This window comes from Globicephala melas, chromosome 14 (assembly GCF_963455315.2).
Source record: "Globicephala melas chromosome 14, mGloMel1.2, whole genome shotgun sequence".
In the NCBI taxonomy this organism is placed as follows: domain Eukaryota; kingdom Metazoa; phylum Chordata; class Mammalia; order Artiodactyla; family Delphinidae; genus Globicephala; species Globicephala melas.
In genome coordinates this window covers 79,817,407-79,836,116 of record NC_083327.1, presented here as the reverse complement: position 1 = coordinate 79,836,116, position 18,710 = coordinate 79,817,407, and the positions used below count along the sequence as shown (strand labels likewise).

The 18,710-nt window shown below is 48.4% G+C and overlaps 1 protein-coding gene across 3 annotated transcripts in view; it reads right to left on the bottom strand.

Annotated features, from left to right (window-relative positions):
- TULP4 (TUB like protein 4) overlaps positions 1-18,710 on the bottom strand; it is a 224,608-nt gene that overhangs the window by 15,824 nt on the left and 190,074 nt on the right. For all 3 annotated transcript variants that reach the window (XM_030853049.2, XM_060283534.1, XM_060283535.1), the window contains 3 exons: positions 9,748-9,972; positions 8,382-8,616; positions 1,177-1,321 (listed from right to left, as the gene is read on the bottom strand). In XM_030853049.2, coding sequence (XP_030708909.1) covers positions 1,177-1,321; positions 8,382-8,616; positions 9,748-9,972 — 605 coding nt within the window. The remainder of the gene's footprint in view (positions 1-1,176; positions 1,322-8,381; positions 8,617-9,747; positions 9,973-18,710) is intronic.

Genomic DNA, 18,710 nt, shown 5'->3' with positions numbered 1-18,710 from the left:
ACACTGCTGGTGGGAATCTGAAATGGTACAGGCACCTAGGCATACTGTTTGGTAGCTTCCCATAAAGTTCAACACATGTCTACCCCATGGCCCTGCAACTCCCCTCCTAAACAAGTGCATAGGTCCCCAGAAGGTCTTGTATAAGAACATCTACAGTTGGTTTTGATTCATAATAGCTCCAAACTGGAAACTACCAAATATCCATCAATTGGTAAATGGAATACATTATAGTATATTCGTAACAAGGGAATTTCATAGAGCAAAAAAAGAGAAACTGCTGATATACGCAACGACATGCATGAATCAAAATCATTATGTTGAGCAAAAAAGCCTACAAAAAAAAAAAAAGAGCACGTATTGTTTGACGCCATCTATATGAAGTTCAAGAACAAGCAAAACGAACCTACGGCAAGAGAAGTCAGAATGGTGCAGGTATCGAACAGGAAGGGCCCAGGGAACCCTCCAGGGTGATGGAAATCCCATCTTCAACTGGGTGGTGAATACACTGGTTTATCAACTACACCGTGCTTATGTGTTTAAGATCGGGCGGGACTCTATCTGTATGTGAATTATACCTTGGTTTTGCACAGCATCACAGAGGGATCTTAGTGAAGATCTGGTCCACCCTTTAACTTCCATAGATAAGGAAAGTGGTGTCCAGGTCAGGGAGCCAGGATGGGGCACGTGGGGTTTCTTATCTACAACACCGTAGCCCCTTCCACCTCCTCTCAGCTTTCTGCCACTCCTTAGGACAAACTTTAGGATCTAATTCTTTTTAGTTCACTATTTTTTCCCTATTACATAATTATAGGCATGTAATTCTGCACTTTCTTTAACTCATTACATACACCGTAAAAACATTTTTCTTACTTTTCTCAAACTGGAAGGTAAAACAAGTGCCCTGGCTATGGCCACCCCATGCCACCCACCGTCAGTGCTAACCACCCCTGGAATTTCTGCGGGTTTAGCAGACTTGCTACTGGATGTCTTTTTCTATCCCAAAGGCAAGGATGAAGGAAGCTGTGATTACTGCGGGCAGATCTTCCAGATGAAAGGCGACGACGCCCTCTGGCTGTGCTCTTCAGCTGCTGGTTTCAGTGGGATTCTGCTGCAGACACAACAGACACACCTTCGGAGACACAAAAAAGGGAGCGCACCCCTAAAGACCGAAATTACCTTGGGAGTTTGGGTGATTTGCTAGCTCGGGAGATCTTGGGAGACTTCTTGGCAGCCCAGTCATCACTCAGTTCAATGTCACTGGAGTCTGAGCAGTTGCAGCTGTCAATCATCGTGGAAATCAGGCTGTTCCCATAGATTTCATCTGGTAAGACACCAACCAGCAAAATTTAGGGGAGTAATGTCGATTAGACCCTAACAATGGTCATTACTAGAAACCAGAGGACAGACTGACTCTGACAGGCCATCAGTTTAAGTCTAGAGATTGAAACAGAAAGGAGCAGGACATTGTTTTCCATCTACCTTTTTATGCTCTTACATTTCCTAAGCAAAAGTAGGCACTTCTACTGCTATCAAAATGGGCATGAATTTTAACGCCTCTGGAATGTACAAAACAGTCTGGCCCTGTTTACTGTGCGGAAGGCTGGAGCCAAAACGGCTGTGCTGTTGCGCCTCATGACACACCAGGCAGCCACCTGGGGCCACACAGGCTTGCGGCGGCCCCGGAACCCACGCCAAGCAAGGGGCTTGCTGACTCAGTGACTGCCCTGAGACCTAGGAAGACCCCAGTTGGTTCCAGGCCTGCTCTGGACCAAGACCCATGTCAGGTCTGTTTCAGGGACTCCCAGAAGTTTACGTCTGGATGCCAGGTGGTCTTGGAAGTGCCACAAGGTTGCCGGTGGGCCTTGGCTTTTCCACCTGCAGGAGCTGCTGGCTTGCTTCGAGCAATGGCTGGAATGAGACCCATGCAGTAGAACATTCGGCGGTAGCTGTGGGCTCCGCTGAGGTGCCTGTATGGGGGCCAGCTGGCCATCAGGCAGAAGATGATGTGCACAGAGCAGGCTGTCACCAAACCGCAGAGTAGATGAAGTTCACATTTAACATCCTCCCCAGATCCCCTCTCCTTTGCTGCCTTCCTCACCCCCTCACCCCCGAAAACCCCCCGAAACCCAGCTCTGCCCTCACTGGAAGTACCCCGTGCTTCAGAATCACTTTGCTGACAAAGCCTCATCCCTCCAGGCTCCGAGAGCCTTGCCAGGTGATAGAAAAAGGCACGTGAACTAACTTATAGAACGTGAGTGATTAGATCGTTTAAAGGGCTGTTTATACTGGAAAGGATGAGTCTGTTAATCCAAACTCGGCGCCAAGTTTCTGAGCATGTGGAGATGACATCTGTGAACAGGGGCCTCTCGGAGGCCACAGGAGGCAAAGCAGAACAACTCGGCAGGGAGGCTGCTGACGCCCAGCCCGTCACTACCTCACCCCCTTAAGCTGCTGCCTGAATCAGGAGGCACAGCTCCGGCACCCAGCGAGCCAGAGTGCTGTGCATCTGAGTTCCACCACGCCCCGAGCAGTGCTTTCTACTACTTCATTTATAATTAGTCGCAAATTATTCCTGGATCAAAGGAAGTTTGGCCATGATTCAAACAGGCATGTGACCTCACAGAACACTTTCGCATGTTCATGAGCACAGAGCCAGTCCACAGACCTGAGGAAGTTCAGTAACACAACTCAACGCTGACCTACACTTGTTAACCACTGCTATATACCATATCGTTTGCTCGTTTCCTTCACTGAAGCCTTAGTCTGTTTGGGCTCCTGTAACAAAATACCACACACTGCGTGCCTTACAAACAACAGAAATTACTGTCTTGCAGTTTTAGAGGCTGGAAGTCCAAGGTCAGGGTACCAACATGGCCGGGTTCTGGTCATGCCCTCTTCGGGACCGTAGACTGCTGACCTCTCACCGTGTCCTCACGTGGCAGAAGGGGCCAGGGATCCTCCTGCAGGCTCTTTTATAAGGCACTAATCTCTTGAGTATAAAGGCTCTGCCCTCATGACCTAATCACCTCCCCAAGGCCCCACCTCCTAATACCATCTCACTGGGCGTCAGAATTTCAACACCTGAATCCTTTCTTGGATGGGGGCACAAACATTCGTAACTACTGTATTAGCTGTCTCCCTAGCGTGTAATTTCGCCATAATAATGAAACATGAAAGGGGAACATTAGAAAGGACATAATAAAACATGAGAAGTGAGTAACAAAATTACAAGGACTTTATTGTGAAATACAAAATATGTGAATGCATTTAAGGCGTGTATTGATTCATGGCAACACTGTGCCAATAACTGATTTTGTAGGTTGTACCTAAGCACTTGTCTTCCAAGTCTTTTGTTCATAAGTTATTTTTTTTTTGCTTGTTTATTTGTCTCCTCATTTGACACCGCACTTTTTTTTCTTGCCAAATTTCTTCCTTCATTAACAGGGATACGTTGGGACTTCCCTGGCAGTCCAGTGGTTAAGAATCCGCCATTCCACTGCAGGGGGCACAGGTTCGATCCTTGGTAGGGGAACTAAGATCCCGCATGCTGCATGGTGCGGCCAAGAAAAAAGAGAGATAGTGGTTTCCAAATACTAGGCTGCGTATTTGTGGCTGAGCTTTGTGTTGCGCTGGGAATGCCCCTACACTGTTGTTCGTGTTCTTGGCATACGGTCCCACGTCTGCTGATAGATGTTGCAAAGTTCTACGAGAAACACGGGTTCAACACGGGTTCAGCTCTGCACCTTTGAGGCCCTCGGCTTCCTTCTCCTCCAACGTAGTGTGTTTCAAAATAGGAAAACAACTCTCTGGGCAAATCATCGTCATCTGTTAGCCCAATAAAGCCATCAGTAACGTCGCTAACTGGGAGAAATGCTAGTGCATTTCAACCAGCCGAAACCAAACTGTCAAACCAAAGTGTCAGTCAGTTATTTTATTTTTCACAGCAAAGGTGTCTATGGCAAGAGGCTTGTGGCAAAAACACCGGACATGGGCTTAAACAACAGAAATTTATTTTCTCAGTTTGGGAGGCTGGAAGTCCAAGATAAAGGTGCCTGCAAGGTCAGGTTCTGGTGAGAGCTCTCTTCCTTTCTTGCCGATGGTCTCCTCTGCACCGTGTCTTCACAAGGACTTTCCTCAGTGCGTGCATGTGTGTGTGTGTGGGAGAGGGAGGGAGGGAGGGAGGGAGGGAGGGAGGGGAGAGGGAGAGGGAGAGGGAGAGAGAGAGAGAGAGAGAGAGAGAGAGAGAGAGAGAGAGAGAGAGAGATCTCTTCTTTCCCTTCGTCTTACAAGGCCACCAGTCTTATTGGATCAGGACCCCACGCTTACAACAGCCTCGTTCAACCTTAATTACCCCTAAGAGCCCGAACTCCAGAGTCCACAGCATCCCATCCCTGCTGCCCCGCTCAAATTCATGGCAAGCTCCCATGCAAAATACACTCATCCCATCCCAACAGCCCCCAAAGTCTTATTACCTCACACCAGCATCAACACTCTCATCTAAAGCCCAAAGTCTCACGTAAATATCATCTAAATCAGATGTGGGTGAAACTCAAGGTACAATTCACACTGAGGCAAAATTCCTTTCCGGATGTGAACCAGTGAAAGCAGACATGTTATGTGCATCCAAAACACAGCTGTGGGACAGGCACAGGGGAGGGATTCCTGCTCCAAAAGGGAGGAGAAAAAGGAAAGAAAGAAAGGGCGATGGGTCCTACGCAAGTCCAAAACCTAGTAAGGGGAATTCCATTAGACCTTAAGGCTCAAGAATAATCCCCTTTGGTTCAATACTCTGTGTCGCCTCCGTGGTACGCTGGGCTGCGGTTCAAGGCTCTGGGCTGAGGCCGTCTTGCCTGTTGAAACTGCGGCAGTGGCCCTGCTGACCTCTGAATTGCCGCTGGGGTCATTCTCTCTCTTGAAGAACAGAGTACGTTCCTACAAACAGCTCTCTCATCCCATCCCGGCAAATCCAAGATGTCCAACAGCCTGCCTTCACCTCGTCCTGTGTGGAAAGGCTGAGAATTTTCCAAATCTTCAAGTTCTGGTTCCTTTGTACTTAACAATTCCTTCTTCAATTCGTCCTCCCCTTTCTCGTTTTATTCTAAGCAGTCCCGATGAACCAAGCCACTCCTTCCAAACCACTCAGAAATCTCCTGGGGTAAATATCCAGTTTCACTGGCTTGCAAGTTTTATCTTCCACAAAACACCAGAACACACTTCAGCCACGTTCCCTGCCGCTTTATAACAAGAGTCACTTTCCTCCAGTTTCCAATAACATGCTCCTCACTCTGCCCGAGACGTCACCAGAGATCGCCCTAACTTCCGTATTTCCAAGGTGTCCCTCAGAACTCCTCCAGCCTCTACCCAGGACCCAGCGCCAAAGCTGCTTCCACATCTTCGGGTATCTGTTCCAGCAGCACCCCACTTCTCAGTACTACAGTCTGTATTAGTCAAGGTTCTCCACACACGTACAAAAAAAGGGAGCGAGAGGAGGGGAACTGGCTTGTGCGGTAATGTTGGCTGAGAATTCCCAAGGTCAGGGGGCCAGCACGGCCGTGTCCTTGGCTTGCAGACCCACACCTTCTCACTATGTGCTCCCATGGCCTCTCCTTGGTGTGTGCACATGTGGGGGGGGGGGGTTAGTGCGTGCGCGCGCAAGAGAGAGAGAGACAGAGAGAGAGCGCGCATGAGAGACAGAGAGAGACAGAGACAGAGAGACAGACAGAGATATAGAGAGAGAGAGAGAGAGAAAGAGAGCACGTGCGCGAGAGAGCGTGAGAGCGAGAGCGCGAGAAAGAGCAAGAGAGCACGCAAGAGAGAGCGCGTGAGAGAGACAGAGATGGGGGAGAGAGAGGGGGGGAGGGGAGAGGGAGAGGGGGGAGGGGAGAGAGAGCGCTCTCCCTCCTCATTTTCTTAGAACGCTATCAATCCTATCGGATGAGGAGCCCACCGTTATGACAGCGTTAATTACCTCCTAAAAGCCCTGTCTCCAAAATGCAGTAACCCTGGGTTAGGGCTTGAACATGTGAATTTGGGGGGCACACAATTCAGTCCATCGCAAGCTCTAAGGATTCCTTTTGAGAATCCTTTGAGAACTGGTGGATTTCTGCTAAAAAAAATAATTGGGATTCATGTTATCTATTATAAAAACATACAGTGGTAATTTTGAGGAACATCTGTTAAGTTGCTTGGGGAACATCTACAACAGTGGATCACAAACTTTAGAACATAACAATCACCTGCACACCCATTAATCTGCAGATTTCTAGGCTTCCCTCCAGACCTGCTGAGTTAACCTAAGGGGCAAAAGCCCAGGAATCTCTATTTAAGTAAGTATTCCAGGTGACTTACAGGGAGGCGGCCCATGGACCACACGTGAGAAACAACGATGTGCAGGTTTGGAAGAGTTAATCCGCTTCTCACGATGAGCAATTCCTGGCTTCTCCTGGTCAGGGAGCTTTTCCTCCTCTGCACCCGTTTACGTTCACCATTCAGCTGGTAATTAGTCATATTCTGCCTGTGGTACATCTTCTATTTTTGTCTCAAGGTATTTAAATCTTGACTTTTTAAATGAACTTTTCGAGTGTTGTCTTGCCGTCCAAAAGGGATTATGAACTCCTTGAAAGCAGAGACGCCCTGGCGTTGCTTCACAGCTGCAGGAGATTCAAGGACCGTGTACAAAGTAGGCACCAAACACACCTTATTGAATCACTTTGCTTTACAACTTTTAACTTCTTTTAACTACAAAAATAAAACATCTCGTCCCCCCACCCCCCGGCTTCTGTCCTGTTCTTCAGCAGGAAATCCATGCACCCGGGGAACAGAGGCAAGCTGTGCACTCAAGTTCCCCTCAAGATGTCACCTGAGCATAGGCTCTATGAAGTCACGTGCCCGGGAGGAACCTGGGAGGCAAGAGCGCCCGTGAGAAGCCGGGACGCGTGTGCCGCTCAGCCCTTCTTCACACGTCCCCTCGTCGGCCACGCTCATCGTCAACAGCTCTCTTCTTTCCCATCCCCTGAAACGCATTTTCCTTCCAAGTTCACGTCCACTGCTCGCCTGTTCTCCTCACTTTGCCTTCCTGCCTCCACCTGCCTCCTCACCAGCCTCCACTCCTTCTACTCGCTCTCCCTGCTCCTGAAGACAAAACTGACTAAGGTAAGTACAGCTGTACTGCTTTCAATTTTATACAGTAACACTGGTAGCAGAATGTTGCCACAGATGCTGAGTGAATAAAGAAAAGCAGACAGAGGTGGATTGACTATATAAAACACTGGAGGGGCAAGGAGGCTGAGAAAGCCCACTGCACTGTGACAGGAGGATGACTCTGGTCGTCCCACGACCTGTGGCTTTGGGGACATATCAAGGGGCAGAGCCCAGCTTAATGGGCAGGAGCGTGAGTGGGAGACGGGAAGTGGAGAGAATAAAGATGAACTAATGGAAACAAACCCAATTCAGCTCGTGTCGTTTCAAGGTCAGGTGCATGCCAGGCCCTGGGGGTACCACGATGACTCAGTTCCCTCCCCGCAGGCCCCCGAGATTCGGGGGCCAGACGGAGCCCTGGCCTGACAACCACCGCGGGCCCTGAGGGACACGGCGACGGGCAAGACTCCACAGGGAGGCGGCAGCACCTTCGGGCTGGCAGGTCCTGCTGGCGGGGACACGCAGGCCATGCCAGTCACCAGGTGGGGGCCCCGGGCTAGCACACACGGTACCAACAAAAAGAACACGGTTCCTTCCCTCGAGGCTCCGAGAAAGAAGTACGCAGAGAGCACCTGGACACACCACCGAGTCAGGAAGACCAGTCTAGGAGGGTTTCTGGAAGGCAGGGGTGGTTCACCATGCCAAAATCTCTATGGGTGAACAAGCAGTTTTCCTTGGAGGTCGGCTACAAAGCAGTTAACGGTGGATTAGAGAGGAGGAGAAGCAAGGTGCTAGCGGGAGGCTGGGGGGCAGGCTGAAGGTCTGACAACTCCAGTTCTATCGTTCCCTCTGGGGGGCGGAGACAGCACCTCACTACTACTTTCCGATGGCCTCCACCAGCACACGAAGGTCCTCAGTGAACACCTGATGAGTAACCGACAGAGGAAGTCGCCATTCCCAGAAGGCCTACGCCAGCTTCCCCCGACTGGAGCCCGCGCTGCCTCTACAGACCCGGCCACACTGAAGCCGCACAAAACGCTGTTAAAAACCCATCAGAAAGTACATTAAGAGAGTCATTAACTTTAACGGGATTTTGGAAATGGAGCAGCTTCAGGGATGCTCCTCGCCAGCCCAGACAGGCTCACGTTTCATCCACAGGCTCCCCCTCCGCACAGTTCGCCAGGAAGGCTATTCCACAACCACACCCGACAGGGCTTCAGTGCCTCCGGGGGAGGGGGCCCCACCTGATCTGCCATCTGTCCGCGGGTCCATGATGACGAACTCGGGCCGCAACTTGCTGATGCGCCTCCCCTTAAGGATGGGCACGAGCCCGCCCAGGTGCTCCAGGTAGAGCGTGTAGCAGGGGCCGCCCACCTCGGGGTCGTCCTCTGTGCGCTTCATGGTGCAGTGCAGTCGCTCGCTGCCGGTCGACGGGTAGCTGACGAAGTCTCGCATGTTGCTGGGGTCTGGAATTGGGGGCTGGAGGCAGGACACAGAAGGAAGCGAGTGTGGGCACCACTGATACTCTGCACTGGCTGCAGCTCAGGAAGGGTTAACTATGTGCCGTGAAACAGGGACTCGCAGCGCTGGGTGTGTGTCAGAATGCCAGCGGTTAGGACTCGGCGCTTTCACTGCTGGGGCCCGGGTTCAACCCCTGGTCAGGGAACCGAGATCCCACAAGCTGCATGGTATGACCAAAGAATAAAAAAAGAATCTCCTGGGGGCTTTTAAAAAATACCTAAGCCAGGATCCCACCTCAGACAATGAAACTGGAATCTCCAGGGGATAAGCCTGGGCATGTGCATTTTCTAAAAACTCCCCCAGGTGATTCCAACGTGCAGCCAGGGTGGAGAATCCACTATTGCAAAACCAAGATTGTAAACCAACTAGAAAAAAAACATCATAACAGGTTCTAAAACTCTGACGTTTTAGAAAAAAAGTAACCAACAAGCCAATCTGATACTTAGAAGCAAAGATAAAAAACAAAAAAGAGAATACAGAAAAGAACCTAAGGTGCAGAGGGCCAGAGGCTAAGGAGGAAACCCACCCTTGAACAGCAACTGGCAGCTATGTTCCACACACTCCCACTGAGAACAGACTAGTTTCTGGGTTACAACCCGTATAGAGGACAGCTGACAGTGAGTGCTGGCAGCGGTCAGCTTCCTCAGCACAGTGGTGAGGAAGGCAGGCCCTAGGACTGAACTGGGCTCAATCCCGACCATTTTCGTAACTATCGATGGAGCGAGTTACCTGACTTCTAGGAACATGTTTCCCGCTGTCTCATGTGGGAACAATGGCAGCATCTGCCCGCAAGTCAGGACTGAACGGACGGACTGACCGTCGGGAGGCTACGGCAGTCAGGCTCGGAATACTGCCTTTACCACAAGAAAGCTCACGTCCATCACACAAGGCGAGTCCCCCATGGACACTAACGCTAGGGACAGACAGCACACAGGGAGGACCACGGCAGAACTCTGGGGAGCCGCACCACTTCTGTGGTACTGCTCTGGGCCTCTCGCCCATCTCCCTGACTCCGCCCTCCCCCCGGCGGTCCTTCCGGGGCAGGCAGGCAGCCAGCAGGGTGAAGAAGGAGCAGGGGGAAGGCTTTACCTTGATGGTGGGGATGAAGGCAGTGGAGAGGTAGGAGCAAAGGCGGGGGGGCAGGGTCAGCTTGCTGACGTCCTTGTCCTCTCGCAGGGCGCTGGCAATGGCCTGCTGGCACAGCAGCTGCAGGCTGGACACCCGGTGCTCCACACGCACCACGTACAGGGCCGGTCCTGACGCCATCAGCAGCCGAGAGTCCCGGTGTCCCCAGCAGATGGAGATGATGGGGCGCTGCCGGGAAGGGAAGGGAGACTGTGTGTAAGCTTCTGCTCTTGTGAAAAGCAAAGAAAGATCACGCTCTCTTTGTCGAGTGAAATAAAATGATCTAACAGATTTTTAGAATGTTGGTTTTAAAAAGCACAGACGAGGATATTAAATCCTACATTATAAAAAGTCGGCATTTTCAGCCTTTCCCTGGTGGTGCAGTGGTTAAGAATCCACCTGCCAATGCAGGGCACACGGGTTTGAGCCCCGATCCGGGAAGATCCCACATGCCGTGGAGCAACTAAGCCCGTGCGCCACAACTACTGAGCCTGCGCTCTAGAACCCGCGAGCCACAACTACTGAGCCTGCGCACCCAGAGCCCGTGCTCCGCAACAAGAGAAGCCACCGCAATGAGAAGCCTGTGCACCGCAACAAAGAGCAGCCCCTGCTCGTTGCAACTAGAGAAAGCCCGCACGCAGCAACGAAGATCCAACGCAGCCAAAAATAAAATTAATTAATTAAGGGAAAAAAAAGTCGGTATTTTCATTGAAAAGTAGTTAGATCCTCAGGCCAGAGCACAAAGCACCGGAATAGTGTTACCAAGTTCTTTTACAGGTATTATCTCATTTAATTTGGTGACATAAAACCTAACCTAGCTCCATATAATGACATCTCTGCCAGGAGATGCAAACAGCCTGCGGTACACAGTAACCCGTATTCCTTACTGAGGCTCTGGCTACCTGGATCCTCAAGTAACAGGGGTAGTTTCCAAGGCTTGGAGAGGTAGACCAGATGGCCCTTCCCTTTTGTCCCTATAAGGAACATTTCAGAGTCAGATCAACACTGGATTTGAGTCACAAGTTCATGACCCAGGGAATAATACAAGTCTCATACTTTCTCATGAGTCAAAAGGGGGCTGTGAGGATTAAAGGAGATGAAAGAAATCAGAGTGCTTCTGGGACTCATCACAGGTGATAACCCACAGGTATTCAATCACTGTTATTCTCAGCCATCCTTGAGCCAATGGGGCAGGAAAGGGGAGAGAGAGGGACACAGTTCCTGTGGCAGCTGCTCTAGGGGTTTGTGGCCATTATTGGCTTTGAAGAGGCAGGCTGGAATCCAAATATGCAAGTTAGAAACTGGCTGCACTGGGAAAAAGACTCCGAAGCTCAGGGGCGCCATCTAGGAAAGGTCAGCCCAGGAAGAGGCGGAGGGTCTCGACGGAGAAGCAGCGAGAGGATTCGCTCACTCTGGTCCAGACAGGTGGAGTTCCAATTTAATGAAGTCAAGATCAGAAGTGGGGATACCAGATCTTTTATAGGAAACAGGAAGAGAAGTTTCACAACACTTTAGTGACAGGCATCAAGATAAAAGAAACACATGAAGACACTTGCTTAAAATAGCCTCCAGGGTCAGCTAATCCTGGCTTCGAATTCAAAACAAAAATGCAAGGCTGAAGATAACTTCATTTCCATCATGGCGAGGCCGCGCGCAGCCGCAGGGTAGGACCACAGCCGCAGTCCCCTGGAGGAGGGTCACAGGGCCTGGAGCTCAGTCTGGGGGCTTCAGAGTACTTCCAAGAAGGGCCTCCTTATAAAAGGATCCCTCACAGAGGGTAGACCCCCACAGAGGAAACTGTTAGGTTAGAGCAAGACATAATCACTGCCGAAGACACGGCAGACGACACATAAAAAATATACGAAGAGAGTTTCTTCAGTATGACCGACCCCCCGTAAGCGCAGTTTAGGACAAAGCTCTATTGGTAGCATAATCATGCTTGATCTTAAAGCTGCAAATTGCCCTGCCAACCCCCAAGTCTCCGAAGATAATACTTACAACCTACAGCTCAAATCATGAAGAACCGTTTCCAATTAGCACAATCTGACTCGGTTGGAACTGGCTGCAAAAATACCAGACACTTCTTTCTTCCAATTTTCCATGAGTTTTGAATCCATCTACCTGATGTCCCAGTGGTCACAATGCAAGAACACATATATTCATCCTCTCTTCCCCTCCCTCCTCCTGGTTTGCTTTTCATAGTAATTACCTCTGTGTTAACAGCTGATTACATGTTTTGGGAGGGTCTTCTATAAGATTATCATTATGATAAGTATGCTATAGCTTTGTAAAAAGGAATTTAAACCACTTTATAGACTTTCAAGTCTATAAACAGATAAAGATCCTATCTGTTATAATTACAGGTATAATCACTACCCATCTTAACAAAAATTAACAATCAGGTCTTAAAAACTAACTACATTCCAGTTGCACATTAAGGTATCTTAATAAGCACCCGTATTATCTCATTTAATCCTCTCAACTCTGCCACACAGGCATCATTATTCCCAGTTAACATATGTGGAAACTGAGACTAAGAGAGCTCCGTAACTCACAGCTGATCAGCAGGAGAGCACATTCTCACCCATCCCCCAACCCCGCTGCTTATGCTCATCTTACTACAACGCGCTGCCTCTCTGTCAACCACAAATACAGTCACGAACCCCAATTCTCCCCACAGTTCTCCCCTTAATCCGCTTGGTCAAGGCTATTTTACTCACAAACAGACCCAACAACGGATGTGTAGAAAAGGCAACAGATAAGAGGAGAAACGAGCTGCATAAACCACGAGGGGACAATGACCGGAATAACTCGTTGTGGCAGAAAAGAGCCCCCCGGTCACATGGGCCCGCGCTCGGCGGTAACCCAGCCACGCGGCGCTGCCGGGTGAGCGCGAAGCAGCAGAAGGTGGAGGAAGGGCTGTGCCCTCCACACCCGGCATCGCGAAATGAGGAAAACTGAGAATTCTCAGCAAGGAGGAGTGAAAGGACTGAAAACTAGACCTGGGAAAAAAGAACTGGAATAATTTGGCCTGGAGAAGTGATGCCTGCAGGGTCTCAAAGGACCTGTTATCTGGAGCAAGGTGACCAGGAAACCCCCTTTTCTAAGAGCAGGACAAGACCACTACCACTAGGAATTTATAGTACAGTACAGTACGGTACAGCATTCACTTACTTGCCCAAGTCAGTGATGATTTATTTATTTCAGCAAAGGGGGAAATCACACTCATTGAATTTATTTTTACAGCATATGCCCCACGTAAGATAATAAAGTAGCAAAATAAATACTGGTGCCTTTGCCATAATAAATCTTAAAGCTGTATTAGAAAAGTAAGGAAAAATTTACAACTAGTGAAAGCTGATACTCTTGTCTGAAGATGCTGAGGTATCACTGACATGGGGAAGTTGACTGTCATAGTTACCATTGAGTCTGAGGCCAGTAAGTAGGGCCATGACCTCTCAGGATCCCTGTAAGTCCTGTAAGCCCGTAGGAAGTCCTACTACCTGGGATCCATGCACAGCATGGTGATTACAGTTAACAATACTGTACAAATACCTAGAAGTTACTAAGAGAGAAGACCTTATATGTTCTCACCACAGAAAAGAAGTGGTAATTATGTGACATGAGGGAGCTGAGAGCTAACTTCACGGCAGTAATCATACTGCCATACATACGTATAGCAAATCCAGACGTCGTAGATCTCAAACTTACAAAGTGTCCATATCAAATATATCTTAATAAAACTGGAAATAAATAAATAAGAAAATTAACAACACAACAAAATCCTTTTATACCTTGCTTATACTTTTACAGTTTTTTACATGTCATCTTACTTTTTACAAGTCTCATTTCCTGCCGGTGCTCATCTTCCTGTGCTGTTTACTGGCGCTCCAGCCTGCAAAGCCCTCAGTACAAGCTTGCCGTTTTCTCAGAAAGGACAGGAATCAAGGCGGTGGTAAACACACGTGCCCGCAGACACAGGGTAGGGGCGTCCCGATTCAGCAGCCCCGGCCCCTGGGACCCGTCGCTGCAGGTAGAACAGGAATCCCCTGCTCACTGCCCCCGGCAGAGCGCGTCCAAGCTCATCTTCCCCAGGCACATCCCACCCACCAGGATTAGCTGCAGCGGAAGAGAACGGTGTCAAACATTCTCTTCCAGCGAACCTGGGAACACGTGAGGGTGCACACAGAGGCGACTCCCGCAGATGAATGTTTTTGTTTTTGAACAGCTGCCGGTCTGCTAGGGAGAAACCCAGCTGTAAATGTGTGGACTTCATCGCTTTCTCAAATTGCACAAAATGACTATTTTTAGAACCGATGGCTAGAACTTAATTTGTGTAGGTATTCGGCACGTAAATCTAAGGCAGAAGGGCAAGACGACGAGCTGCATTTCGGGGAGTATCCGTGTGGCGGGAACCTGGTGCTTTGGTGAGTTTGCTGGCCTGATGCCAGGTGTCCCTGGGCCGGAGAGGTACGAGAGGAGCGGCCAATGGACAGTCAGGCTGTCCCTCTCTCTGTGTCAGACGCCAGCTACTTACGAGGAAAGCAGGTTAGTCTGCTCACCCTAGTTCCGCTGCCACAGCATCATGGAAGGTTAACGGCCTGTTTCAACCCCTTATGCACGCAAAGAGACGCTAAATACCTCACGACCTCATCTCCTGCTGCTACACGATCCGTGCCATGCATCCGTCCAATCACGTACTCGCCTCCTGAGCTGTCGATCGGTCAGTCAGTAAATCCCTGTCAAATGTGCGCAGTGGGCCAGACACATGCTGGGCGTTTGGGGATTGACGCGGAATAAAAGAAGCTCCCTGCCTTCACGGAGCTGACGCTCTGAGGGGGGACGGGGAGAGAGAAGTGCCTCAGGCTCTGTGACAGGGACGGACTACCTGACGGTGTCAGCTAGTGAAGAATGCTACGAGGTAACAACGGTAGAATAAGGGGCTAGAGGCAGAGCAACGGGATCGTTTCAGACAGGGGAGCAGAGAAAGCTTCCGTGCAGGAAGTTTCAGCAGAGCCTGAGATGAGTGAGTTGGTGACGCTTGGGGCCGGACCTGAAAGCCTGCTCACCACACCACCGTTTGTGTGCAGCAGTGCGCTGCGCGGAGTCCTCGAAAAGTTTAAAAGGGAATAAAAAGCGGGGTGTCCTTTCCATGTTAAAGATAAGCTTTTCAAGCAGGATTAGAGTCAAGAGACAGCAAAAGGGTCAAACCAGTTACACTGGCCCAAGAGAGAGAAAAAGAGGCCATCCAGGTACGCAGCTGCTGGCTGATGCAGCCCTGGGACGAGGAGTGAGAACCCGGGAATGTCAGAGGGGCCTCCTGTCTCCCAATTGCTTTCCCTCCTTTCTGAGCTCCCCTAGGAAGAAGGTGGGGATCTCTGTCTTAGAGGAAATGCACTTCAAATGTTTCACAGCCCCTGGTAGAAGGGGGTGTTTAATGTTTGTGCAGGCGAGTACACAGGAGGAAAGCCTTCCAGCAGAGTTCACTTTTAAATAGACCAAGGTGATGACTGTTCACCGTAAAACTGTGTTGGCTGGAGCCATGGACAATTCTGAATATTAAGTTACAATGATCTGGCCACCAACTAAGCTGCAGTAATAAAAGCTAGCTCAGGATTCAGTCGCCCAAATCTCCGTTTTGAAAGAACATGCCGTTCTTGTATTTTATAAGCAGACAGCCCAGAAGGGACTTTCTCAGCTACTTACAGCAAACAATGGGAAAAACACACCTGTGGCAGCTTTGAGAGAACAGGTACAATTAATTCTCAATTAAAAAAAAAGGCAAAAATAGTTTTGCTAAAGAATTCTCCTTCAAGAGCCGGAAGTCTATGACCGTAAATGCACTCCGTCACTTGATTTTTCGGTTCCCACACCTGCCATCTTCCTCTTTTAATTTTTTACCCAAATATCTTACATCAACACCTGAACCTTACAGAATATAAGGCAACTCCACCAACTTGCCTTTATTGCAAAAAAAGTTCATAAAGCTAAAACACACACACAAACCAACCAACCCACCCAAAAAACCCAACCATCCAACCAAATAAAAAACACACAGACCTGAATTACCGAAGCCTGTGAACTTCCGTCAGTGGTGCTAACCCTCAAAATCTGTGGTCAAAGGATCATATACGCAATTACATGTAGATGGTTACAGATAGCACCTAGTGTGATCAACTCTAGACTTTTAAATTATGACAGGAAGGAAAAGAAAATAAATTACAGTGTATTTCCTTCTGGGAGCTTCAGCCACAGGCATTGCTGTTGTGAGTAACTCAGGAGAATCAGTTTTAAAGTGAGGCTGCCGCCAGTTTGTGCTGGGCAACGGCTTTGTACGCGATAACCTACAATCTCATTAACTTGGAAATAAGTTATCCGATCTAAACTGCATTTAGTTCTTTTTATAAACAGCCCAATAAATTGCCTAACTTCCTTCCTGCTATAAAAACGTTCCTGCCTTTGGACAACTTGAATGGCACAGTACAGACATGTGATTCTAGAATCATTACAGACGACAGTTAAGTTGGTGCTACATATAAGCAGTACTGTACTTGGTTTTTAGTAGCATCGTTATTTAACTTTATATTATTGAGGCGATTTTTCCAATGGCTGAAACAGACCCTCAAATGAAAAAAGAGTCAACAATTTATTAAAATGCTGAGACACTGTGTGAATAGCTTTCTCCAAAGGAAGATGAGCCAAGCCCCTCTCTTATCCCTGGGCCTCAAATGGTTTAAATTCAGGACCTATGTTAATTTCATGGGCTAGCTGATGAGAACTTTTGCAATGGTTAAGGCCGTCAAGCTTCTACTACATTCTAAGCACAGTGAAGGTGAGAAAAATGAACAAACCGTGGCCTTTGACTTTAAGAAAATAAGGCAAATAAACAGAAAAGTGTAACACATGCCAGAGGTATTAAGCAATGCCCTGGCAGTGAGGTAACAATTACTGTGTGAACAAGGTAATCTCTCCTTCAATCCCAAATCCATAGGGACTCCAATATCTACCTTTATTTTGCCACACACCTGGGCCTCATGCTAACGGCCTCAACTCTGCTCCACTTGAGCTCTTCCTGGGTTCGCCTCATCACCTAGAACTACTTCACTCCTAAAATAGGAATCTGCATTTCCTATCCAAGCACAGCTTCCCATCCTGTGTTTATCACTTCTTCCTGAACATGCCTTATTACGACTTTATATTACTTGCCAGTCTCAGGTCATAGAGCAGATGCTACCCACCAAGGTTCCCTGGCTGCCCATTTCTATACCATCCTTCGCAGTTCCCTGAATTCCTTCCAGTTTTGGTCTCTCTGCTACATGAATCTCTCCAGTTCCTCATTTCAGGCAGCCTGTACCACTTCTGCCTCTCGGGGCTGCAGAGGCGGCCTGGGCAACGTTGACTCTCACTTTAAAGCCACGCTGTCCTGCTCTGGCCGGGGCTTGATTTCAGCTTGTTACCTTGAAGGGCTCCTGCATCGCGTTCTATGCACTAGCACGCAGAGCTCTGCGCTCAGGGCCAGCTGCGTAGGAGCCCCTCAAAATATGTCTGCTGGGTGCTTGAACAAACGAACAAACAAATACGCTTATCTGCGCACAGAACATATTACACTGTCAAAAGATACATTTAAATTCTATGACAACTCAGCAACAAAAAAAACTAGCAATCCAGTTAGGAAATGGGCAAGGGTCTTGAACTGACATTTTTCCAAGGAAGATATACAAACGGCCAACAAGTACAGGAAAAGATGCTCAACATAACTAATCTTCAGGGATATACAAATCAAAACCACCACGAGATAACACCTCATGCCCATCTGGACGGCTATCATCAAAAAACCAGAAAATAACAAGTGCTGGCGAGGGCGTGGAGAAGCTGGAATCTTTGTGCACTGCTGGGGCGAACGTAAGATGGTGCAGCCACCATGAAACAGTATGGCAGCTCTTCAAAAAGTCTGACACAGAATTACCATATAGCCTAGCAATTCGACTTCTGGGCATTTATCCAAAAGAACTGAAAGCAGCAACTCAAAGAGATATTTGTATATCCCTGTTCACAGCAGCATTATTCGTAACAGCCAAAAGCTGGAAGGAAACCAAACATCCACTGATGGATGAATGGATAAACAAGACGTCGTGCACACATACAATGGCATATTATTCAGCCTTAAAAAGGAATGAAATTCTGACACAGGCTACGATGTGGATGAACCTCGAGGACATTCTGCTAAGTGAAGTAAGCCAGACACAAAAAGACACACACTGTATGGTTCCACTTATATGAGGTACGTAGAACAGTCAAATTCAGAGAAACAAGAAGGTATAGACAGTTTCGGTTTTGCAAAGATGAAAAAATTCTGGAGATTGGTTACAAAATAATGTAATACACTTAAAAATGGTTAAGACAGTAAATTTTATGTGTATTTTACTACAATTTAAAAAAAAGATGCATTTAAATAATTAATGCCTGCAGCTAATTACAAATTTCCCCAAACCTGGTATACCTGTCTCTCTGATGAGCTGGGTAAGGTTAGGACATAAGTCCCTAGTTTATTGTCACCCCCATCAACCATCAACTCGCTCTCAGACTCCACTCCACTCCACTCCACTGTAGTGGAATTCTGCCTCCACCATAACCGATCCAGACCAGAAATGAGGCGGCCTAAAGCTTTCTGGGAGATAAAAACAAATAGAAAGGGGCCCACGTGTGCACACTTTCTTAAACACCTTTAAGCTTTTTTCCTTACTGTTTAACAATAATTTAGTTTAGTTGTAAAAGTACATTACTGGCGTAACAAACAAAATCAGAGTAAATAAATGTAAATCCAGCATTTACTTCTCCGCGAGTTTCTGATTTTTACTTCAGAATGATGATAAACACCAGCTCGCTCTGCTTACTCACTGTGCACTCGTCTGGGAATGGAAATGGGT